The sequence below is a fragment of the Ranitomeya variabilis genome, chromosome 4 (assembly GCF_051348905.1).
Source record: "Ranitomeya variabilis isolate aRanVar5 chromosome 4, aRanVar5.hap1, whole genome shotgun sequence".
NCBI lineage: Eukaryota > Metazoa > Chordata > Amphibia > Anura > Dendrobatidae > Ranitomeya > Ranitomeya variabilis.
In genome coordinates this window covers 173,219,669-173,246,567 of record NC_135235.1, presented here as the reverse complement: position 1 = coordinate 173,246,567, position 26,899 = coordinate 173,219,669, and the positions used below count along the sequence as shown (strand labels likewise).

General features: G+C 42.7%; 1 protein-coding gene across 4 annotated transcripts in view; it reads left to right on the top strand.

Annotated features, from left to right (window-relative positions):
* ANXA11 (annexin A11) overlaps positions 1–26,899 on the top strand; it is an 88,011-nt gene that overhangs the window by 46,658 nt on the left and 14,454 nt on the right. For all 4 annotated transcript variants that reach the window (XM_077259390.1, XM_077259393.1, XM_077259391.1 and 1 more), the window contains 7 exons: positions 455–549; positions 14,561–14,674; positions 14,756–14,846; positions 17,020–17,099; positions 21,533–21,589; positions 21,725–21,818; positions 24,257–24,352. In XM_077259390.1, coding sequence (XP_077115505.1) covers positions 455–549; positions 14,561–14,674; positions 14,756–14,846; positions 17,020–17,099; positions 21,533–21,589; positions 21,725–21,818; positions 24,257–24,352 — 627 coding nt within the window. The remainder of the gene's footprint in view (positions 1–454; positions 550–14,560; positions 14,675–14,755; positions 14,847–17,019; positions 17,100–21,532; positions 21,590–21,724; positions 21,819–24,256; positions 24,353–26,899) is intronic.

Sequence of the window (26,899 nt, the reverse complement as noted above, 5' to 3'; positions counted from 1 at the left end):
CAAAACTGGAAATGATAAATTACTTCTTCAATCAGCCGTTATGAATTGTGGCATATATATTAGACCATGCAGTAATAGAATCTGCATAGAATGGCCTATCTCATGCTGAATTCTCCACTGTGGGTGTTTTGGTGCCATATGTAGCGCACAGGACTGAACCATATTGACTGCTTTGCAATCTACCATACCAGAGGTGTGCACACTGGTGTGTCTGATGCTGTACGCATCTCAATTGAAAAAGAGCCTTTGCTTGTGCTGTTGGTGTAAGGAAATCTATATAGTACACCACAAGCATTGAAGTTAAGCTACAGGTAAATTGTTACCTAGAACATTTATCATGAAAAACATAAATGTCAGTAAGCTTCTTGCCATTTATAATCTGCTGCTGATTATTTTTCTCACTTTGGGCTCCAGATAAACATTAAATAAAATAACAATTTGTATGTTCTGTCAGGAACTGATGAAAAGGCCATTATTGAATGTCTGGGGAGCCGGTCAAATAAGCAAAGGCAGCAAATCGCTTTATCCTTCAAAACTGCTTATGGAAAGGTAGGTGTTCTTTTTAGATTTGTACATTTCCATTGTACATCATGTTTCTGGTCTCTCATTGCAGTCAGCTATGCACACATTGGATATTTTTATTCTGGTTACCATGACTGTGTGGGGATGGATATTTGTATATGTGCACGTGAAAGTGTTTTTTTTTTTATTTTTTTTTTTTTATTCTCAATGTACAAATACATTGATGTGCAGAGGTTATTATTCATTTTTATCTTGTTCCCTAACACCAAAATATTCTGCAGCACTGTGCAGAGAATTTCACCATTTTTCTCAATCTCTGTCCCCAGTGGTTTACACAACATTACGTTAGTTATTTTGGATACATTATAAGACTAGTAATGTTTTTGGAGCTTGATCGGAAGCTCACAGGAAAAACATTGAAAATATACAAATTCCATGCAGATGTTGCCCTTGGCTACATGTAAACGCAGGACTGCAGAGCAGCAACAGAGATGTAGCAGAGTTTTGGTTTTTTTTACTAAACAATTAGATGATGTGTGGACTTTTTTCTTCTATAATCGATCAGAATAAATGGATAACTTACCATATAGAAAGCATACATTTTCTTAATTTCAAGACAATTCTATCGAGCTGTTAAGTTATGATCTTATCAGTAATAAGCCGCATATATTCTTTTATAAAGGATGCATAACTAATCTAGTAATCGTACAGCCTTAGGCTACATTCTTATGACTATTTGGTGAGTTTTTGTGCATCTTTTTCATGCCTTTTTATATTGTTTTGGCACTGCGGTCTTTCTCTCTTTGGTGCTTTGTTTTTGATCCTTCCTGGTATTTGGCTTTGCCTAATCTTTATTGTTGTAGTTGACTACATGTGTTTTTAGTGTGCGTTTGATACTGCGGAAACACAGTAAAAACAAACATGCCTTTTTTACCTGATTTTATACATCTAATGATATTCTATGGGGAAATTTTGAACATAAAACTCTGCATACCTGCAAGACAAAATATCATATTGCAAATTTTAAACATGCGCTACAGGTGAGTTCACACAGCTTTTTTTAAAAAAAGCTCATAGGATAAAAGAGTTTTATTGAAGATCCATTAAAAAATGAAAAAATCACACATGCAGATGAACATAAAAACTGATGCGTTTTGAGCGATCCAACCGCATTTATTCATAGCATAATAATAAATACATCCGCACACATTTAAATAGATTTAAGGGGCCAATCTCAAGTGATACTATAACTAACCAGTGGTGAAAACCCAGACAGGGACACTCTGAGCACTAAAAAAACACCTGAGAGAGAAAAGAGTATAGTGTATAGATTATCTTAAATGCATCTGTGATCAACTTGGATATAGAAGAGCGGTATTATTATTCTCTGGTTATTGTATGCAATGAGGCCCTGCGTGGCCCAAATGAAAATTTGTTTTTATGTTATATTTTGTTTTGTATAACCAATAAAATCTGATTAAAGGGAATCTGTCACCCCCAAAAATGGCCTATAAACTAAGGCCACCGGTATCAGGGGCTTATCTATAGCATTCTGGAATGCTGTACATAAGGCCCCGATGTATTCTGAAAGATAAGAAAAATAGGTTACATTATACTCACCCAGAGGCGGTCCCGGTTCGGTCCGATCCGATGGGTGTCGCGATCCGGATCCGGCGCCTCCCATCTTCATATGATGTCGTCCTCTTCTTATCTTCCTGTTAGGGCAGAGCAAAGCCTGCGCACTGCAGTACTTTGCTCTGCCCTCAACAGGGCAAATCAGTACGCCTGCGCCAGAGCCACGGCAAGAACACAAGAAGAGGACGACATCGTATGAAGATGGGAGGCGCCGGACCCGGACCGTGACGCCCATTCGACCGGAATAGAACCGGGACGCCCCGGGGTGAGTATAGTATAACCTGTTTTCCAGTTCCCTAATCTGACAGCACCATTGGAGGACGTCCTTCTTACCCTTAGTGGGACAGGAACAACAAGCGGTTAACAGGACCCTCCCCACTCCACCCACCAGTGTTTTTCCTGTCCCACTGTGGATAGGAACGGCAAGCTTTTCCTCCGACGGTGCTGTGCAGATGGTGGGGATCGGGGGGCCCAGCCTTTCCCTTCCCTGCCGCAAGATATCTGCGGCTGATACCTGCTATGGGGGGTCCCTCAGCCTCCCCAGTGCAGCGCTGCTCCTGGGGTCGGGTCCGTCTCCTCCGCTCTGGGGGCTCTCGGACCGGGTGCTTTCTGCCGGGGGGGTGAGTGCGGCGGCCGCTTCCAGCAGCGGCCGGTTCCAGCGTGCGGCCGCAGCGTTCCCCATCAGCTTCCAAGTGGCTTCCGGGTCCAGCGGCCGCGTCACTTCCGGGCAAGATGGCCACGTCACTTCCGGTTGCGGCAGCGATGGCGGCAGCTTGGGAGAATGGCGCCGGCAGCAGCGCCGGCCTCAAGGCAAAGCAGCACGGTAAACCGCAGCGGCGGTAAGGAGGGCAGGATCAACCAGGTAAAACCTATATAAAGGCCTTATGGGGGTCTTTATGCCGCTGGCCATCCTGACAAGGAGCACTCGGCTATATGGTAAATTGTCCTCACTATGGAGGAAACTGCCAGACCTGAGGGGACTGACCAGCTTCAGGGGCACGTGAGTAGGCTATACTAAGCCATACCACAATGCTCACCCCTCCCCCTACGTCCCTATCTACAAGGTGTATCTATGTATTTCTATCTATCCTAAGCAGAGCCTCCTATCCCCACGTCCGAAAGGAAAAAATCAGGGAAAAATAAATGCCCGATATGTGCTGCTAAATTTCCGGAAAATTGGCGGAAGCCACTATGCAAGTCGTGCACAACTAAAATTGTGGGTGATGAACAGACTGCATTATTAACCAGTATGAGGACAATGATTCATCAAGAGATTCAGGCATTCATCTCAAGCTTGAATCTTCCCCAGACAAGCCAGTCGGAACCACAGACATCACGGAAAAGGCCAAGAGAGTCTAGTCCCTCTTCCGAAGGAGAGATTTCGGAGGATTCAGACCAGGAGGAAAGAGACGGATCATTGGGCAGAGGGAAGAGATATCTCTTCTCGGCGGCAGATACAGATGAGCTGCTTTATGCAGTTCGTAACACCATGCAGTTACAGGACACGCCAGAGGAGACCTCGATCCAGGATGAAATGTTTGGCGGATTACATGCCCAGGTGACAAAGGTTTTTCCAGTCAACAATCACATCCGTTCCATGATTATAGAAGAATGGCAGGAAGCGGAGAAGAGACTAGTAGTACCCAGAGATTTCAGACTCCGTTTGCCTTATAATCCAGAGGACATTAAAGTGTGGGATGAAGTTCCCAAGATTGATGTTCCGTTGGCAAAAGTGGCGAAGAAGACCTCAATTCCATTTGAGGACTCCTCCGCATTAAAGGGTCCTATGGATCGCAAAGCAGATGGACTGCTCAGGAGAACTTGGGAATCCTCTGCAGCAATAATACGGGCCAATATAGCTGCAACATCGGTAGCCCGATCAATGCATCTATGGATAGATGATTTGGAGGAACATCTCAAAGCTAAGACTTCCAGAGATGTTATTCTCAAATCCCTACCGTTACTTAAGCTTGCAACAGGCTTTATGGCAGACGCTTCTGCAGAATCTGTACGCTTCGCTGCCAGAAGCGAGTCCTTATCCAACGCGGCCAGAAGAGCTATCTGGCTAAAGACCTGGTCGGGGGATATCCAATCAAAAAATAAATTGTGCGGAATCCCATTCTCAGGGAATAAAGTATTTGGGCCTATTCTAGATGACATCCTAGAAAAAGCCTCAGATAAAAAGAAGGGGTTCCCTGAGGAAAATGCAAAAAAGTACCAGCCCTTTCGTAGATCCCGACCTAGTCAGAAGACAGTACAGGGTGAAAGGGAAGACTGGGAGGTGGTCTTATCTCAAGGGTGGAAAGGGTATAGACTCCATCTTCCCAAGTGCAGGTGCAGGAAAGCCAAATAAATGACATCAAGGTGGGTGGTCGGTTACAAAAATTTCTAGGGGGTTGGCAGAAAGTATCCCAAAATCCTTGGATTCTGCAGGTAATTACTCAGGGGTACAAGCTAGAGTTCTCCAGCAGTCCCCCAGAAAGATTTGTTGTAACCCGACCCTATCCGCTCTCAGACTCCTCTATGTGGACAAACATCCAGGAGTTGATAAAGTTAGACGCAATAATCCCAGTACCCATCTCAGAAAGAGGCAAGGGCCATTACTCCCACTTATTTTCAATAAAAAAACCGTCAGGGGACTCCCGAACGGTCATAAATTTAAAACCCCTAAACAGGTGGGTCCGGTACAAAAGATTCAGGATGGAATCTATAAAGTCCACAACGCCTTTCATAGACAAGGACATGGTGATGTGCACCTTAGATCTAAGCAATGCATACTACCATGTCTCAATACATACTGCCTACCAAAAATTTCTGAGATTTGCCCTAATGAACAATGGAAGAATGTATCACTTCCAGTTCAAATGTCTCCTCATCGGGCTTGCTTCGGCGCCCAGGATATTCACTAAACTAATGTCAGAAGTTGTGGCCTATCTAAGGAACCAGAATGTGACGATAGTGCCATATCTGGACGACTTTCTGATAATGGCGAGATAAGAGAAACTTCTCAGAATAGACTGCAGCTTCACACTTTCCATCCTACAGGATCTGGGGTGGATTGTGAATTGGAATAAATCTTGCCTGGTCCCAAATTCCAGAATGAAATTTTTGGGGGGTCATATTAGACTCCAATGTCAGAACATCTTTTTTACCAGAAGACAGACAGGAGGCCTTGATCAGGCACATACATCAATTCAGGAGGAGTACCCCCTCCATAAGGCTACGTTCACATTTGCGTTGTGCGCCGCAGCGTCGGTGCTGCAGCGCACAACGCAAACAAAAACGCGGCAAAACGCACGCTAAAACGCTGCGTTTTGCGCCGCATGCGTCCTTTTTGGCCGAAAGTTGGACGCAAAAAAAATGCAACTTGATGCGTTTCTTGCGTCCAACGCTTGCGGCGCAAAACGCAGCACAACGCATGTCCATGCGCCCCCATGTTAAATATAGGGGCGCATGACGCATGCGGCGATGCTGCGGCGCCCGACGCTGCGGCGCTGACCGCAAATGTGAACGTAGCCTTAGAGAGGCAATGAGGATTCTGGGCTTTATGACGGCATGCATACCCTGTATGAAATGGAGCCAATTCCACTCGCGGGGATTACAGAGAGAGATTTTGAAATCTTGGAACAGGAAACAGAGTTCCCTAGACAAGAAGATGATTGTGTCTCCGCCAGTAAAGAGATCCCTAACCTGGTGGACCACACCGGAAAACCTAAAAGAGGGAGTTCCATGGATCCTCGATCCCTGTGTTACGGTTACCACAGACGCCAGTCAATTCAGATGGGGCGGTCATATAGAAAGGACATATTACCAGGGAGAATGGACTCCTCAGATTGCCGCAAGGTCGTCAAACTTCAGAGATCTGTATGCGATCTGGAAGGTGTTATACCAGGCCCAGTCACAGGTCAGGGGCAGACACGTAAGGATACTGTCCGACAATGTCACAGCAGTGGCATTTCTAAGACATCAAGGAGGTCCGAAACATCCACCGCTGCAACACCTAGCAGACCAGATTTTCAGATGGGCAGAGAAATCTGTCAAATCCATCTCGGCAGTTCACCTGGAAGGCGCCAAGAATCAAGTGGCAGACTTCTTGAGCAGAACGTCTGTACATCCTGGAGAATGGGAACTGAACCCAGAAGTATTCAGCAGTCTGTGCCAGAAATGGTGAACACCTGAGGTGGATCTTTTTGCCACCAGGTCAAATACAAAGACCAGAGCATTTTTCTCTCTCAATCTTCTAGACCGAGCCACTGCAGTAGACGCCTTGTCTCAGTATTGGGGAGAAGGTCTCCTCCTGTACGCATTTCCGCCTCTTCCTCTGATACTGAAGACACTCAGGAAGATACGAGACAAAAGAGCAACCTTAATCCTGGTAGTTCCTTTTTGGCCAAAAAGGAGCTGGTTCTCTCTACTATCCAGAATGTCAACAGAGAGACCAATCTTATTACCGAACAGGCAGGACCTTCTACTACAGAGGCCGGTGTTCCACGAAGACCCAGACTCTCTTCACCTGTCTGCTTGGATCCTGATCGGCGAACCCTAAGATCCAGAGGCCTGTCAGAAGAAGTCATTACTACACTCCAGGCAAGCAGAAAGCCAGTGACTTAAGCAATTTATAACAAAATCTGGAAGCGGTATTGTTCCTTTCTGGGAGAGGTTTCTGTGGATACTTCAAAACCTGACATTCACAGAATTCTCGACTACCTGCAACTCTGTTTTGAGAAGGGCCTCCAGCCTAGTACTTTAAAAGTACAGATTGCAGCGCTTAGTGCCTTTTTTGATACGTCACTAGCCTCCCATCCTTGGATAGCAAGATTTTCCAGGGCCACGCAGAGAATGAGACCACTTGTGAGAAAATCAACTCCTCCTTGGGACCTAAACCTGGTCCTTAATACCCTGTGTAAAACCCCGTTCTTGTTATCAGAAGATATGGGCATAGCCAATCTCTCCTTTAAAACTGCCTTTCTGATTGCCATCACGTCAGCTAAGAGATTGGAGGAGATGCAGGCTCTTTCCACTCAGGACCCATATCTTCAGATCTTTGACGACAGGATAGTCTTAAGACTTAACCCAGCCTTCCTTCCCAAAGTAGTGTCCTCAACAAATATAAATCAGGAGATAATCCTTCCCTCATTCTGCCAACACCCTAGAAACACAAAGGAAGGGGTCTACCATAGCCTTGACGTTAGGGAGACTGTTCTAAAATACCTGTGGGCGACGGAAGGTTGGAGACGAGACACTAACTTGTTCATACAGTACGGTGGTCCAAATAGGGGTTGTAAGGCAGCAAAATCAACTATTGCTAGGTGGATCAAAACCATGATAAACCTAGCATATACAGACCAAGGGAAAGATCCCCCGGATATTCTTAGAGCCCATTCAACCCGAGCTATCTCTACATCATGGGCAGAGAAGGGGGGAGCCTCAGCTGAGCAAATTAGTAGGGCGGCGACTTGGACCAGTCTTTCTACCTTTGCTAGACACTATAAATTAGATGTCTCATCAGATCAGTTAGCTTTTGGTAGAAAAGTATTACATGCAGTAGTCCCACCCTAGTTTAACATCCTTTGGTATTCCTCCAATGGTGCTGTCAGGATGGTGAACTGGAAAACGGTAATTAGTCTTACCGGTAATTGTATTTCCAGGAATCCATGACAGCACTACTAGTTCCCTCCCACTGCAAGTTTATACTATTAACTAATGTGATGTAACATTGGTATATGACTGTTAATAAACTCTTTTTTGCATCCATCCAGATGTGGTACTTGGAAAATCACTGGTGGGTGGAGTGGGGAGGGTCCTTTTAACCGCTTGTTGTTCCTGTCCCACTAATGGTAAGAAGGACGTCCTCCAATGGTGCTGTCAGGATGGATTCCTGGAAATACAATTAGCGGTAAGACTAATTACCGTTTTTCTTATCTTTCAGGATACATCGGGGGCTTATCTACAGCATTCCAGAATGCTGTAGATAAGCCCCTGATGCCGGTGGCCTTTGTTTAGTTTATAGGCCATTTTTGGGGTGACAGATTCCCTTTAAGCTAAAAAAACACCTGAGGACAAGAACAGAACACAAGCTCCAGCGCATGGATAAATAAACAGGATTATTGCAATAATAGGAATACGCAGCACACACATACTCTTATCATCATAAATAGAACTGCAATATTAATAGAATAATAATTCTAGATATATTAGTATATAAAAAATAAACATTAACCATTTCCTCATGTCGGCATCGTAATACCAGAGTAATAAATGTAGAAAAGATCATTTTTATAATTCATCCCGTTCAAGAATTTTGTATTCAAGGTGTAAGTATCCAGAAAGCTTCCTGTTTGGTCAGTTCTTTCTGCCAGTTGCCTCCCCTATTGGGGCATACAGGTCTATCAAACCCATAGAATTTGAAATTGGAAATGTCACCATTATGAGTATTGACTAAATGTTTGACCGCCCCTGCGTACGAGCTAACTTTATTCTTTATATTGGTTAGAAGTTCCGCTATCCGTCTTATAATTTCCTCATGGTACATCCAATATCGGTGCAGTACACCACGTGTCACAGTTAATGAAAGCTTTGATACTGTGGCAGACACCTGTGGGCAATAGAAATGACATTCTCTTGTTGTCAGCCAACTAACATACATTACAGAACTTGGCACATTTGAAAATGCCCTTTTGTGACAGCCAATTCCCTTCGGGAGGGTGTTCTTTGAACAGACACAGCAATAATGTGTCTCCTAAAGAGCGTCCCCACCTTTCCACGTAGCGGCATATCCACCATTTAATATATGCCTCAGAGCATCATCCTAATTTAGGACATGTAAATATTTTTTCTATAATGGATTTAATCTGACCAAATTGTAAGCTGTATGGAGTAGAGAATGTAATTATCCCCTTTCTGCCATCGGATGGAATAGTACATCCGATGGCAGAACCCCCACTTTGATGCAGGCTCTGATGGTGAGCCCGCATCAAACCCGGGACTTGTCAGCTGTTTTGAACAGCTGACATCTGCCCGCAACAGGCGCGGGCGAAATCGTGTTCCGCCCTCACCTATTAACTAGTTAAATGTCGCTGTCAAACTCCGACACCGGCATTTAACAAGCACATACGGCCGGAAATGCATGAACCGCTGACCCCACGTCACGTGATCGGGGGTCAGTGTTGTCAGCGTGACAACCAGAGGTCTGCTGCAGACTTCTATGGTTGTTGATGCCAGATTGCTGTGAGCGCCACCCTGTGGTCGGCGCTCATAGCAATGCTGTAAATCTGAGCATCGCCCCTATGTAGCAGAGCCGATCAGGCTATGCCAGCTTCTAGCCTCCCATGGAGGCTATAAAAGCATAGCAAAAGTAAAAAAAAAAAAAGTTAAAATATGAAAAAAACAAACAAAAAAAAACAAATGTTCAAATCGCCCCCCCCCCCCCTTTTGCGCCATTCAAAATAAAACAATTAAAAAAATCAAACTTACACATATTTGGTATCACCGCGTTCAGAATCGCCCGATCTATCAATAAAAAATAAATTAACCTGATCGCTGAACGGCGTAGCTAGAAAAAAATCAAAACTCTAGATAACGGGCGATCAAAGGAACATATCTGCACCAAAATGGTATCATTAAAAACGTCAGATCGGCATGCAAAAAAGAAGCCATCACCCAACCCCGGATCACTAAAAATAGAGACACTACGTGTCTCGGAAAGTTAAAGATAAAAATGAACCTAGACATGTTTGGTGTCTATGAACTCGTAATGACCTGGAAAATCATAATAGCAGGTCAGTTTTAGCATTTAGTGAACCTAGCAAAAAAACAGACAAAAAACAAGTGTGGGATTGCACTTTTTTTGCAATTTAACCGCACTTGGAATTTTTTTCCCGTTTTCTAGTAGACGACATGGTGAAACCAATGGTGTCGTTCAAAAGTACAACTTGTCCAGCAAAAAATAAGCCCTCACATGGCCATATTGACAGAAAAATAAAAAAGTTATGGCTCTGGGAAGGAGGGGAGCGAAAAACGAAAACGTAAAACCAAAAAAAGCTCCGGTCATTAAGGGGTTAGTATATGCCTCAGCGCATCATCCTGATTTAGGACAGGTAAATATTTTTCTATAATGGATTTAATCTGACCAAATTGTAAGCAGTATGGCGTAAAGATTGTAATGGGGCATAAATTAGGGATATTAGGGCTATATTTACTACAATACAAATGTTCATTTCTAGATTTTCGTTTTAACTTTTTTAGTTCCAAATTGATATTAGAAGTTTTATATCCTCTATCTCTGTCTACCGCACACAATTTCTTTATCGACATTAAATTGAGCAAATGAATTTGGCACGCATCAGCTCCCCATATGGAATTGATCTAGTGGTGTGGAATGGGTGACAGCTAGATGCAAGGAGAATTGATACCTAAAATATCCCTTCTATGTAGTGACACACGGACTGTACCAGCCACATTATCACCCTGAAGATAAGTCAAGAAAAGCAATGCAGTCCCCTTGTGTGAATTTCAAATTGAGATCATTAGAATTTGGACATGACGCAAATGAAGGCACGGACGATATGTCGCCAGACCAAACAATGAGGAGATTGTCGCTATATCGTCCGTACCAATTCAGATTGGTCAGAAATGGATTAGAATGATGAATAATGTAATTATAATGTAATTCTCCTCCCACCACCACTCCATATAAGGAATGGGAACACTGTGCATGTATGGCTCTAGGCATAGGACGCCAGTCACACAGATACTGTACATGTGATTCACAGTATTTGGCTTACAGCCTATTGATCACGCCCATACTATTAGATCAGGCGGGCTGCCCAGCTTTATATAAGTGCACCCCACAAGAAAGACTCTCCAATTCACCCTACCAACACTAAAGGGCCTGGCTTATTCTGGCAAAATGGAAAAATGTGCAATTTGCTGCATCCTGCTAGTGCATTGGTAATCTGACCTGGTGTTGGTAAGGCTGGTTTCTTTTCTGTGATGTTTTTTGAATTATTGTCCTTTCTCTGAGCAGTTTTTAAAACCAATTGTGATTTACACGCTACAACTTACCATTGTGGTTAGCAATTATATAGTCTTCGAGCTGTATTAATTTGCTGTACCCGTTACAGACCGCCGATACGCGTTTAAACAGCTTCCGTTAAGGGTCCTTATTCCACAGTAATCCGTAATAGTCATGGTACTCTTTAAAACCAGGAAATGTGGTGCCCAAGTAGGGTATTCAGCCCATAGCAAATAAAGTTGAAAAGACTTGGCCATCCCTAGCGATGCAGATTGCCGATTCCCTAAGCGTTAGCTGACAACAGGTTCCTCCTCTCTCGCACATGTCATGCAGGCAGCCTTAGTCCTTGTTTAAGTACCACTAGATGACAGACAACTACACTGGAGAATAGAAATTTCGCAACCATACCAGTTCTGATGAAGGTCCAAACCAAGACCGAAAACTTTTAACAGGGATTATTTTTGGATGTATAATAAATGGAACCTTGTTTTTCACATTTTCTCTCATGATTACCAAGTCTTTTCAACTTTATAAGGGTCCTTATTCCCTCATTGCTGCTTTAAAACTTTGAATGGGAATAAAAATCTAGCAACCCCCCAGCGTCGGATAATCTCCGGGGTTTCAGCTATCAGGGGTAGCTGAAACCCTGGAGAACACGATCAGGGTCGGTTTTTTCCAGTCCCCGATCATGTGATCGCCGTGTGACAGCTATTAATAACATTTCCCTCTCTTCTGACATGATATACATGTCAGAGAGAAATGAGATCCCCAAGCCTGCCCAGGTACCTCCGCCATCCCCCTGTCCCTTCAGCTCCAGCAAACAGCGAGCGCATATGCAGTGTGCCCACCGAGATCTGCCGGCCGGCACCAAGCTGTAACAGCAGGGATTTTTGCTATTGATTCATTTTGATCACTGTGATTTACTCTCACAGTGATCAAAAGCCAATAATTAGCATGTCATCCCCTTAGTCAGAATACCGTACTTATTTTTTTTAAATTTATAATTTTTATTTCTTTCATTCTTTGCTATTAGGATTGGGGTTGGGCTAGGGTTAGGGCTGGACTGGGTCGGGGTTGGGGTTGGGCTTGGTTGGGGTTAAGGTTGGGCTTAGCTTGGGCTCTGGGTTGGGGTTGGCCAGTGTTAGGGTTGGGGTTAGAGTTTTTAAAAAAGTAAAAGAAATAATAAAATGACTATATGACAACTAGTGTTGAGTGCAAGTGCTTGCTACTCAAGTTTGCATTGGGTCGCTTTAGCATACCGGAACACACCGATGCAACTCAAGTAGCAAGCACTTGCGCTTAACACAAATGACATATTCAATGATGACCTAATATTATCACATTCTGTGTGTAGTACCTTTGGGTTATAAATCCTCACTAAATGCCAGGATAAAATCCATGAGGGGTTTTCTTTCCAAAATGGGATTACTTGTGGGGGGTTTCCACTGTTCAGGCCTATCAGGGGCTCTGCAAACGCAACATGGCATCCGCTATCGATTCCAGACATTTTTCCTTTCAAAAATGAAAATGGTGCTGCTTCCCTCTCTAGCCCTGTTATGTGTCCAAACAGTAGTTTTCTTCCACATATGGGGTATTGGCGTACTTGGGAGAAATTGCACAACAGATTTTGGGGTTCACTTTCTCCTGTTGCCCTTGTGAAAGTAAAAAATTTGGGGCTAAAGAAAAAATTTTGTGAGGAAGTAAAATATTCACTTTGTTTTCCTTCCACATTCCATTAATTCATATGAAACACCTGAAGGGTTAATAAACTATACATATATATATATATATATATATATATATATATATATATATATATATATATATATATATATATATATATATATATTATTTGTTTTGTTTTGTTTTGTTTTGTTTTGTTTTGTTTTGTTTTGTTTTGTTTTGTTTTGTTTTGTTTTGTTTTTATTTTGAAGATGTATGTTTCAGAGCCAGCAGATGTACAGATCATGAGGCGGCTTTTGAAATTTTCTCTCCAGTTTGATCAGCTCTGATAAAATGGGCAGAGTTGGGGTGGGATGGGGGCATCATCTGGCACTTCCATCAGATTCATAGTGTGCCAGCCTTTATACCCTGGAATTGCTTCTCTCGTCCCTGACAAGGAGGCACATGCCACTTAGCAGAGGCGCCAAATTCAGTAAGTGGCAAACGCTTGTTTTTTGGGTGATGCAAATTTTAAGCAAGCTTAAAACTGTCTGTTCTCAACAAGACATGAGCAGCGGAGAACTGGTGTGGTCGGCCTGTCTAAATGGGCCCTAATACTATGATGTGAGAGAAAAAGCCTTTAAAAGCTTATCACAAATTCCAGTTAATAGTCATTACTGAGAGAAACAAGGTTTTATCAGGCCATGAAAGCTGAGGCTTTGCTACGAAGTTGGTGTGTTTTTTGATTGCAGTATTTTGACTGCTTTGCTTGCACCATTTTACCACGTGTATATAACCATACAGATTGTAAAATTGTTTGGAGTTGGCTATTTGCATACACATTTATTTCCTTTTTTGTCATAAAACATTCTTTTTTGCAAAAAATTGAGAGCTCCCCATACTTGCTTTTAGGGTTGAGAGCTGAGCGGACTGAAGACAGTGGGTGCCAAATCCTGCTGGTGAAGCACAGCAAAATATGTAGAGGAAGTGGAAGTAGTGCGGGACGTCAACCAGGAAGAATGAACAATCTTTAATAGAACATCTTTAAAACAAGTAAAATCATACTATGATTAATGTGCCATTTTTTTACATGGATTTCAGATGGATCCACTTGTTTTAAAGGTGTTCTAATAAAGATTTTTCATTTATTTTTTGCACTCTCATGGAAGGGGAAGCCTAGAAATCGCTATTAAGCTTGCCATTTTAGTCATGACACAAGTCGTATGGCCAAAAATGAGTCTATGCCACTGCTACATTGTTGATGTATGTACAATGTTGATGAATAGGGTTGCACTATAACCACAAGGTACTGCGATTGCAAGTTGCAAAAATTCCATTAGGTTCTGTTTGCCACTTGCTTGTCTTGTCACAGTGCAACCCAATTCACCTGCATAATGTTGCGATGTAACCGCATTTATTTATTTTTTCCTGTTTGTACCACCAGTGTCTGCAATATTCGGCATACACCATCCGCTATCAATCTCGGTGGCTGTTTCATTCGCCCTCCTGACAGATAATCACTCTTTGAAAGTTGTGCTCAGCACTTCATATAAATGTAATGCAGACTTTATATATGCTAATATACCTGCAAGAGGACATAACTGCTGTGTCGGCAAATCAAGGTCTAGTGCCTCCTTGAGATCTCAAGAACTGGCGATTTATATTTCTTGGGCCGTTTGAGTGCCCAGAACTTTCTGGCAAAACTGATTTTCCTCCTTTTTATATTAGGATTTAATAAAGGACCTGAAGTCTGAAATTTCTGGGAACTTTGAAAAAACTATTTTAGCAATGATGAAAGCACCGAGCATGTATGATGCCCATGAAATCCATGACGCAATTAAAGTGAGTGTTGTTCAAAGCAGTGTAATAAATTATGATCAGAAAAGAATGGCCACTAACTTTTTTTTTTTTGTATTTGCTCAGGGTGCTGGGACAGATGAAGAATGTCTTATTGAGATCCTAGCATCTAGGTCAAATGCAGAAGTACAAGAAATCAACAGAGTGTATAAAACAGGTAAATGGACCACAATCCTTTAAAATTAACTTGTCTCGTGATTCATACTGCCAAAATAATGGGCAACATTAATCAGATTGGTTGCACAATTTCAGCCAAGTATATTTCTCTGAAATGCTTAAAGGGAACCTGTCACCTCGTTTTTTCGGTATGAGATAAAAATACTGTTAAATAGGGCCTGAGCTGTGCATTACAATAGTGTAGTTTGTGGACCCCGATTCCCCACCTATGCTGCCGAAATACGTTACCAAAGTAGTCGTTTTCGCCTGTCAATCAGGCTGGTCAGGTCGGATGGGCGTGGTGTCTTCCCCCAGATCTTGCGTAGTTTTCCGTTGGTGGCGTAGTGGTGTGCGCATGTCCAAGGTCCCGAATCCTGCACAGGGGAGTGAAAATAGCAGCGATGTCCGTTATTCCATTGGTGGTCGGTGGGCGCGGCCATCTTGCTTTGGCCGCGCGTGCGCAGAAGCGGCGCTCTGCTGGCCGCGGCTTCAGGAAAATGGCCGCGGGCATCCGCGCGTGCGCAGATGGCTATCGCGGCGGCCATTTTCGTGAAGCCGAGATGCGAACTCTGCTTCACGAAAACGCCGCCGCGATAGCCATCTGCGCACGCGCGGATGCCCGCGGCCATTTTCCTGAAGCCGCGGCCAGCAGAGCGCCGCTTCTGCGCACGCGCGGCCAAAGCAAGATGGCCGCGCCCACCGACCACCAATGGAATAACGGACATCGCTGCTATTTTCACTCCCCTGTGCAGGATTCGGGACCTTGGACATGCGCACACCACTACGCCACCAACGGAAAACTACGCAAGATCTGGGGGAAGACACCACGCCCATCCGACCTGACCAGCCTGATTGACAGGCGAAAACGACTACTTTGGTAACGTATTTCGGCAGCATAGGTGGGGAATCGGGGTCCACAAACTACACTATTGTAATGCACAGCTCAGGCCCTATTTAACAGTATTTTTATCTCATACCGAAAAAACGGGGTGACAGGTTCCCTTTAAACATTTTAGAGAACATCTACTTAGAACAGAGGTCTCAAACTGCATTCCTTGAGGGCCTCAGACAATGCGTGTTTTTAAGATTTCCTTAGCATTTAACAAGGAGCTGGAATCATTCTGTGCAGGTGATTAAATGATCACCTGTGCAATACAAGGAAATCCTGAAAACATGACCTGTTTGGGGCCCTTGAGGAATGCACTTTGAGACCTCTGACTCAGAAGATCAGGTACGGTACCATAGTCGGAGACCAGATTAGCCAGGTGCCGCTCCAGGTGATTGACTGGTCTCTTCCATGGCGAAAGGCCTGTCTGCTATTTATTTTATGATCCGCTCAGGCATTTCAGAGTAAGGCACACTTAGCTGTAGTTGTGCAGCTAGGCTTTGTTTCATGCTGCCTATGGTTTGGACTGCATGAATTGTGACAGGTATCCGAAGTCATGTGACAAGGCTCGTTAAAGGATCATTATTCACTTTTAGGATTGCAACTTCCAATAGGTGTCACTAGAGTTCAAGTCTTCTTCCTCTCTGAAGAAAAATGTTTAGAATTGAGAGTCCTCAGTGGTTGATACCTTTTAATTGCTAACTAAAAAGATGGTAACAAATTGCAAGCTTTTGAGACTACACAGGTCTCTTCATCAGGCATAGACTAATACAAATTCTGAAGAATCACATTTTTTTTTTTTTCTGTGCTATGTTGTGCTTAAATATGTGGTTCTTCAGAATTTGTATAAGTCTATGCCTGATGAAGAGACCTGAGTAGTCTCAAAAGCTTGCAATTTGTTACCATCTTTTTAGTTAGCCATTAAAAGGTATCAACCACTGAGGACTCTCAATTCTAAATATTTTTCTATCTACTGGCTAACACGGTACCTAGATATATATCTTTCCTCTCTGAAGAGGCATTTTAATTTTTATTTTCCCAGAGGAGCATGCATGGCGTATGTCTCCACCCTCTGACATGACAGGCCTGGCTTGTAACTCTCCACAAGGAGAAACGTTACCTCTTAGGTTCCCTTTTACACACCCAATTCTAAATTTTCTTTGTTATTTGCGCAAAGCACGTAAGTAGGTTATTTAGTAACATTCTTACAGAATGGTGATCAGTTATTTCACTGGCCTTGTATCTGTCTACAGAAAGTGAAGATGACGCATTGTGTTGTTTCCCTCAGAGTTTAAGAAGACCCTGGAACAAGCGATTAAGAGCGACACATCTGGACACTTTGAGAGACTGCTGGTTTCCCTTTGTCAGGTAATTTCCATCTGTCTACTTAAAAAGACAGCATATTCTTAAAGGGAAGGTGCCGCATTTTATTTTTTGTATTAAAAATGATTGTTTATATAATGTGAGATCTATATGTCGGTATTATGTGAGAACACTATGGCGTCGTTATTTGCGATCTATATGGTGGTATTATGTGAGAACTATAGGACAGTATTATGTGTGATCTATATGGCGTTATTATGTGAGAACACTATGGCAGTATTACCTTCAGAAAGTGGACCCATTCTAGGGTGGTTCTGGTTGAGCAGCTGCACACGGGTCTGGGGTAATAGAGGGGGCAGCATGACCTCCAGTTAGGTGCAGTCAGGGGAGGGCTGGTGAGGCAGCTGAAGAGAGGGGTCTCATTTTTATCGTTACTGTATGGCTACATTTCCTTCCCAGCGTCACCCCAGACTGCGCCTGTCGCCTCGCTTTCACACATCGCCAGGACAGGATGGAGAAGACAGGATCTGAGGGGGGAAATGGGGTCCTTGCATGCAATGTCTGGATCAGAACAGGCCATCAATCCGCAGAAATGTTTCCTGGATTTCTGTGGAGCAAACGGTCCATCCATTTGTTTAAAAGACAGCGTCCATGTACAATCCCTGGCTGCTCAGCGCACCGAACAGGGTGCCCCCCATAGACCAGCACACTGCTCTCCTGAAATACTCTGTGCTACTGTCACCCTGCTCCCTCCGCCATATATCTCCCAGAATCCTTGCTGCCTGCCATCCTCTGTGACTGTCTACTTGTCAGTATAACTTTGCAGTCACTAACAAAATGGCTTCTCACGGTGTTCCTAAATCTCATCCGCTCTTATACCTTAGCAAACACCCAGAAGGGGAGGAGAGGAGACATCACACACACGTCAGCAGACTCCGCCCATAATTACTGCAGTGCAGTAATGTGAGCTAATTGTACACTAGGTTTTTGTCAAATTTCATTAGCTGCTCCCCCTAGTGTTTAAAAGTGGAATTGCCAAACCTTTTAAAATTATTTTTCATATTTTACTAAATTATAAACAAATGATAATATTTTTAAAGAAAATTTTAACATTAATTCTTTACTTTTTTTCAATTGCTGTAAAAAAATTTTTTTGATGGCACCTTCCCTTTAAGTTCCTGACATTTTTTGCCCATGTTTCTCATGTATCACACTAGTAGAAATACTGCAAAGCTGAAAATAACGCAATGACAAGTTGTTTAGGACATCATATTGAAGTACAGTATATACGAGAGCTGAAAAGGGTTCAGAGGCGTGCAGCTAGGTTGGGTACTAGTGTATATGGTGACTAGTAATTCATAAGTCAGGCAGAATTTAGATAAATTTAAAGGGAATCTTTCAGTAGGATTAACCCTTCTAAGCAGTCTATACTGATATGCTGGACATAGGAAGCTGACTAAAATTATATCTGCAATAGGTCCACATTTTTCTTAATATGTAAATGAGCTAAGATCTATGCTCCGTCACTGATCTGTATGAAACTCCGCCTCCAGAGCTTAGTTTGAATGAAAGGGGGTGTGTCTGCTCTCCTGAGCTTACTGCAGCGCTGTGTGTGACTACAACTAACACTTCTTGTTGTGGCAGCAGCAACTCTATAAGCATAGCCAGGAGGATTCCCTGCCAGAATAATTTCTCAACTATTGCAACAAATTCTTTATTATATGCTTAAATCAATTATTTAATGCTAGAATTATCATGATGTCACTCTATTTGAATCTTCTTACCTGTCTCCGCTATTATGCCATCAGAGTACATGTCCTTCAAATTTTTCATCAGAGTTTTCCTGATTTTATTTTTTTTTAACTTTGTTTCAGTAACATTTTTTACATTTTTTAGTATTTTTATCTCTTTTAATTTACTGAGCTATACCTCCCGTCTGGTTTTTGTGTGTTATAAACTGTAATATTGCCTAATTTGATTCCATTAAAATGTACTTGACAATCTAAACATATAGCTAGTCCTAGGAATGTGTGACTTATTGTGTGGGTGATGTAATATGCCATAACACAGGGTACAACAACAAAAAATGGCTGGCTGGCATTATTGTATAGCGGTCACTGCATATCAGCATTTATTGCATCACCTTATGCCGGCAGTGCTCAGCATTTATTGTGTACTAGATGGTGGCCCGATTCTAACGCATCGGGTATTCTAGAATATGCATGTCCACGTAGTATATTGCCCAGTCACGTAGTATATTGCCCAGTCACGTAGTATATTGACCAGTCACGTAGTATATTGCCCAGTCACGTAGTATATTGCCCAGTCACGTAGTATATTGCCCAGTCACGTAGTATATTGCCCAGTCACGTAGTATATTGCCCAGTCACGTAGTATATTGCCCAGTCACGTAGTATATTGCCCAGTCACATATATAGCACAGCCCATGTAGTATATTGCCCAGCCCACGCAGTATATAGCAATGTGGGCATCATATCCCTGTTAAAAAAAAAAAAAAGAATTAAAATAAAAAATAGTTATATACTCACCTTCCAGAGCCTCCGGATCTAAGCGAAGCGCTTACCGACGCTGCTCGCGACGCTCCGGTATCCGGTCCATGCTGCGGTCTCGCGAGATGATGACGTAGCGGTCTCGCGAGACCACTACGTCATCATCTCGCGAGAGCGCAGCATGGACCGGTTACCGGAGCGGGAAAGGCCTGTTGTCAATCCGGGGGCCAACGGAGGGTGAGTATGTAACTATTTTTTATTTTTTTTAATTATTTTTAACATTTGATCTTTTTACTATTCATGCTGCATAGGCAGCATGAACAGTAAAAAGTTGGTCACACAGGGTTAATAGCAGTGTTAACCGAGTGCGTTACACCGCGGCATAGCGCGGTCGGTTAACGTGGCCATTAACCCTGTGTGAGCGCTGACTGGAGGGGAGTACGGAGCGTGCACTGATTGCGGGGAGGAAGGAGCGGCCATTTTTCTGCCGGACTGTGCCCGTCGCTGATTGGTCGTGGCAAAACAGCCACAACCAATCAGCGACTTGGATTACATGACAGAGGCCGCGACCAATGAATATCCGTGACAGAAGGATGGAAGTGACCTTTAGACAATTATATAGTAGATTACAACTACAGGATATACTATTACACTTTGCAGTATTTTTAAAACTACATTGTTATTTAGGCAAGATTTACTTTGATATAATGCTGTATGCATAGCTACCGTATTTTCCGACCATAAGACGCACTTTTTTTCCTCCAAATTTGGGAGGAAAGTGTTGGTGCGTCTTATGATCGGAATGTAGCATGTGTGGAGGGGGGACCGCGGCTATTGGTATCGCACTGTGATCCCACTTGCAGGAGGCAGAAAAATGTTCCCACTGCCCGGAATCCAGACCTGGGGAAAGCACATGGTCCCCATGATTAAAGTGCAGTGAATATTCATTAGCCGCTTCCCCGCCCAACTGTCAGCGCTGAGCAGTGAGCAGGGAGCAACAAATAAATACTCCACTGAAACAGGGTCACACATGGTTTCCCCAGCGCCAGATTCCTGCAGCAGCTGGGGAGATCTGTATCCAATGGAGGAGGGGGCAGCAGCAGGGGCCAGGGGAGACAAGATCACTGCATACCTGCCGGGCTGTGCTGGATGCTGAGGCATAAGGACCTGTGTGATGTCATGAAGTGGGCGGGCTGGAGCATCACATGACAGCACAGAGCCCTCCCTCTTCTGATGTCATCACAGGTCCTTCAGACTCCCCACTAGAATCTGCAGGCTTCCTCTTATGACCTGTGCTGTGCAGAGGCAACAAGAGGGAGGACTCTGTGTGTGCAGTCATGGGATGCTCCATGTGGCTGGCTGGCTTCCACAATTAAAAGGTTAGTCTTTACAACACACAATAAAGCACTCTGCCACTCCTGTGGTGAACTATAACTCCCAGCATGCCATAGGATCTGCAGAACATGCCCGGAGTTACAGTTCTCCCAATGGGATCTTAAAGCAGCACTCCAGTGTTATTTTTCAGTGCTGGAGTGGTACTTTAAATATAAGCCCTGTGCCCCCATTCTTATACTCACCCTCCAGCATCTTCATACAGTACTTTACAGACACCACACTGGTCCCGCAGCTTCCAACATAATAACATACTATTATATATAATAACACCACATATAATAGTATGTTATTAAATTTTACCACTTTTTTTTTTTTTTTTGCTTCAAATATTTTTTTCCCTATTTTCCACCTCTAAAACCTGGGTGCGTCTTTTATAGTCCGAAAAATACGGTATATGTGCACTGCATGACAGCACAGGTAATGTTGGGGCACCATCCAACTTGGGGCCAGTCCTGTCTGATAGTCCGGTGTCTTGTTTGTGTCTGCTTTTTTGGCCATAGTGCAAAGCTGCCAAAGACAACAATATCATTTTTGTGACAAGTTTTTCTTAATTTCTTTAATTGTTTTCCACAGGGAAATAGAGATGAGAGCAGCAATGTAGATATGTCATTGGTCCAGCGGGATGTACAGGTGAGCACATGCATGATTTGTTATTATGCGGGGAGGTAGGTGGATCTCATTACAGACTCTCGTGATTGTCGCCGTATCTCCCATAGATATATATATAATGTGTGTGTACTCAGATCAATAACAATATGTTTCTAGGAGTTGTACGCAGCTGGAGAAAATCGCCTGGGGACTGATGAGTCTAAGTTTAACGCCATACTGTGCTCACGCAGCAGGGCGCACCTTAATGCCGGTAATGGAATGCATTGTGTCTTGTTACAAAAACAGCACATTTATTACACGTAGAAATAACTAATATCTTCCTATCCTCCTCTTTGTTGTTAAGTTGTCTCTTATGTCAATATAAACTGAGAAATCCTAATAGAATTCTTCCACATTCAGAAGATCAGCCTTCCTCTGCAACCTGTTTTGTTTTTGTTTTTTTTATTAAAAAAAATTGGAATAAGGGAACACATTGGCAGAAAATGACATTATTTATATATAAAAAAAAAAAAAAAATCCTGAAATCCGTTCAGGAAAAGTTACTATTCCCATAATAATATGGTGAAAATAAAATAAAAATATGCAATCCGAAGATAAATCGGATTAGGAAAAAGTATGATTTAGGTATCTTGTTATGAGTGGAAAAAAAATATCATTAATACACTCCAGTACAGAGTTAACATTCTCATCGAAAGCATTTGTGACCTCTCCATGAGATTAATCATAAACCGGCAGTATGCAGTGCATGATAGAAATCTACAGGCCCCCAGGTCATGTTATACATGCCAGGGTATAACAGTAAATGGCTAATCTGTTACGGTTCATTCACGTTATATATTTGTTAGAACAAAAACTTCATATTTGTCCTATCGGTCTGAGGCTATGCTGTGACTTTGGCCACAAGACAGTTCATGCCCTTGCGATCTTACAGCCTACAGGATAATTGTTAAGGAGACAGTAGTTTGGGGGAGTTGCGGCATCTCCAGTGTTGGTGAGACGGTAGGGCGTCATTGCAGGCTGTAAGAGATGCTTGGGTGAGGAATATATAAATATGGAGGAGAGAAGGAGGTCTTAGGAGGACCGGAGAGTATGTGTGGTAAGATATCTGGAGATTAGCTGGGAGATATAAGGAGGAAAGAGATTATGGATGGCTTTGTCGGTCAATGTTAGTAGTTTGAACTGGATACATTGGGGAATTGGGAGCCAATGATGGGATTTGCAGAGGGGAGAAGCAGAGGAGTAGCGAGTTGAGAGATTGATTAGTCAGTCAAATGGATTAGCATAGCTCACCTTACTATATTCTAAGAGTATTTGGTTCCTTGTATGTTTCTAAATGTTCACAGCATAGTTACATTACGTCAATCAGAAGATAAATAGATTTGTATAAGTTCACCTTGTTTTATAGTGATGGATATAGATACAACCTGAACTTTCTTTGCAGAAATGTTTTGAAGGTTTGTTTCTTTTTCTTGCACATATTGACCCCCTTTATTGCAAACCATCTGTATAATCAAGTACACCCTGCACCCTAAAATATCTAATACATTGGATGCAGTGATTGTAAGATCTCCACATAAGTGTCCTATGTGATCAATGGGGTTCTCCCTAGATCACCCTTATATACAATATCTCTGTGTTCCTGCATTTTTCAATCAGTCTAATAATAATCCGTGCACATGCATAACCGCTTCTCCGTTGAAACAGATAATGTTGTGATCATTCTCTTGATCAGAGGAGGTCACATTGGTTGGACAACCACAAGTCAAACATTATCACCTATCCTGTTAATAGGTGTTAATATGGAATGACAACCCTTTTAAAGGTTTATAGGGTAAAAGAGCTCAAGCCTCATTATGGCAAAAACAAACTGGCCAAGGACTTTCATATTAACCATTAGAAATATTTATTAATAATATTATTAGTGTCATTTGTATCTTATTACAGACACGCTTACTAAATAAATTAATTTTTCTAAAATAATTAATGTTTTGCTTTAGAAATTCAGTACTGACATCCCCCACCCAGAGATAATGTCTGCTCACACAGAGATAACATTTAGGGTAAGTTCACACAGGACTTTTTTGCTGCGTTTTTTTAATGCTAATTTTCAGGTGCTTTTTACAGTACCAGCAAAGCCTATGAGATTTCAGAAATCTCATGCACACACATTGGTTTTTTGTTTGATCAGTATTTTGTGCTTTGCTGCGTTTTCTTGACATAGAGCATATCACTTCTTTCAGCGTTTTTGCTGCGTTTTTTCACCCATTGACGTAAATGGGTGTTGAAAAAAACGCAGCAAAAACGCAGGTATCATTATTTGCTGCGTTTTTGCTGCTGAAAATCCAAGGACATTAGCCTGGAAAGAGACAAAAAAAAACGCACCAAAAAAACGCACCAAATACGCAACAGAAAACGCACCTATAAGCAGCTGAAAATTAGCATTAAAAAAATACGCAGCAAAAAAAGTCCTGTGTGAACTTACCCTTAAAGTTTGTAACAGGAAAAAGTGACGAGGACGTGATAGATGACACTAACTATGTACCTGGAGGCTATGGGGAGAATTGTAATATGAACCTTTCATCATAACTAAACATATTACATTTGTTCCTGGTGTAGTAATGCATTATACAGTTAATAGCAGATTTGTTTTATTTTGTTCATTATTTACATATGATTTCATGCCTTTAGTTTTCTCTGAGTACCAGAGAATGTGTAATCGGGACCTGGAGAAGAGTATCTGCCGTGAAATGTCTGGGGATCTGGAGAGAGGCATGCTAGCAGTGGGTAAGTGTCGTATTGCTAAGCACATCTAGGTATTAAGGCCCCGTCTCACTAAGCGATTTACCAACGATCACGACCAGCGATATGACCTGGCCGTGATCGTTGGTAAGTCGCTGTGTGGTCGCTGGGGAGCTGTCACACAGACCGCTCTCCCCAGCGACCAACGATCAGGGGAACGACTTCGGCATCGTTGAAACTGTCTTCAACGATGCCGAAGTCCCCCTGCAGCACCCGGGTAACCAGGGTAAACATCGGGTTACTAAGCGCAGGGCCGCGCTTAGTAACCCGATGTTTACCCTGGTTACCAAAAAAAACAAACACTACATACTCGCCTTTCGGTGTCCCTTGCCGTCCGCTTCCTGCTCTGACTGAGCCGCCGTACTGTGAGAGCAGAGCGCAGCGGTGACGTCACCGCTGTGCTCTCACTTCTCACTGTACAGCCGGGAGTCAGTGAGAGCAGGAAGCAGACGGCAAGGGACACCGAAAGGCGAGTATGTAGTGTTTGTTTTTTTTGGTAACCAGGGTAAACATCGGGTTACTAAGCGCGGCCCTGCGCTTAGTAACCCGATGTTTACCCTGGTTACCAGTGAAGACATCGCTGGATCGGTGTCACACACACCGATTCAGCGATGTCAGCGGGGCCTCAACGACCAAAAAAAGGTCCAGGCCATTCTGACACGACCAGCGATCTCGCAGCAGGGGCCTGATCGCTGGTACGTGTCACACATAGCGAGATCGCTATGGAGGTCGCTGTTGCGTCACAAAACTTGTGACTCAGCAGCGATCTCGCTAGCGATCTCGCTATGTGAGACGGGGCCTTTAGGAAATCAGTGCTAGAAAAAACCCATACAAAGGTGCATGGGATCTACAGAGTATTAGTGGAGTCACTAAACCGCTACTACTGTACCTTTCAGCCTTCATGGCCAGTTGGCAGAATACGTAGCACAGCATAAAGATGCATTTGCACTACCTGATTTTGCAGTATTTCCACCATGGGAATGCACATTTCTTTTTTCCTCTCCTTTGTTCTTGAACCATAACACTTTTTTTTTTATTTTTCCTGTGATATAGCCATATGAAGGCTCGTTTTTTATAGGATGAGTTGTAGTTACTTTACCATAATGTACTGATAAATAAAAAAAAAATTCCAAGTGCGATGAACTTGTAAAAAAATATGCAATTCTGCCATTGCTTTTTTGGGGGGTTTTGCTTTTACTGTGTAAATTCTGTGCTAACAATGACTCCGAATCCTTGTTCTGCGTGTCAGCAAAATTAAAGATAAAAAATCAATGCAAATTTGTTTTTCCATTTAAGTGAAGGCAAACAATTCAGAAATTTGTATATAAAAAAAAAAACAACACGTTTTGTGCTGCCATTTTCCAAGACCCGATACATTTTCATTTTTTCCTTTGACCTGTAGGAGGACGACTCTTTTTTTTTTTTTTTTCGTTCCTTGACGACCTGACTCTATTAATGATGCCAATTTGAGTAGATGAAACAGTTTGATCGTGTTCTTTGTATCTTTGTTTTTTTGGCAGACACATTGACCAAAAAACTGCAATTCTGGCTGTAATATTTTTTTCCTCCATGAAGTGTTTACCGATCTAGTTACTTAATTTTAGATTTTCATAGATCGGACTTTTATAAATGTGGCAATATCAATTATGTATTTTTAACAGGTTCTCCTTAGAGGACCTGAATCTGCAATCATCCAAGCTTACACTATATACTGTAGTATTGCATTATGTAATGAAAATCTCATTCTCTTATGTGGCTAAGCCTCACAGGAAGACCAAAATGGCAGCGATGGGGCCTCTACTTCAGCAGGCCCCCGGCTGCCTTGTTAATCTATTAGTGCTCACGGAGGGCTTATGGGAGCCAGCGTGCGTTCCATTTAAAAGTTGCTGGTTAACAGCTGCGGGTGGAGCTGCGCTGCAGCCATGGTTGTTGGACACAGATGCCTCCTATGTAATATAGACAACATCCGCCACCTGCGGAGAGAGTTCAGCACCTGATTTCTGCCACACACTGGATCCTTTGACGATGATGTACAGTTACGTTATATTGCAGCAAGGATTTAAACAACCTCAGATCTGTAAATTCTTACCAATAGGCTGTCGTTTAATAGCGATTTGCACATAAGCTGCCATTGTTCTTGGCAGTTTACTCAGACCAATGTGCTACTAAGAACCATGATCTTTTGGATTTCCCCTGATGAGCAAGCATTTCGCTCAGTCGAGTGTTCGGCAACCTGTTTACACTGTAAGATTATAATAAAAGAGCATTTCTAGGAACGTTCATTCACGATAATCTTGGTATCTAACCTTACAAGAAGCCCTATCTGTTTGTGTCTTTTGACAATCACCTTGCTGATTTACCATAATTGTCAGACTGATGCGGATTCCCTGAAGCTTCCAGGTTACAACTTCTGGTATTTTGCATGCGTTTCATTTTGTACCTTTCTCATGACAAGCGTTCAATAAATGATAAAATATTACAAAATCATGATTGACTGGTAATAAGAAAATGTCCATAATAAAAGGAATATTT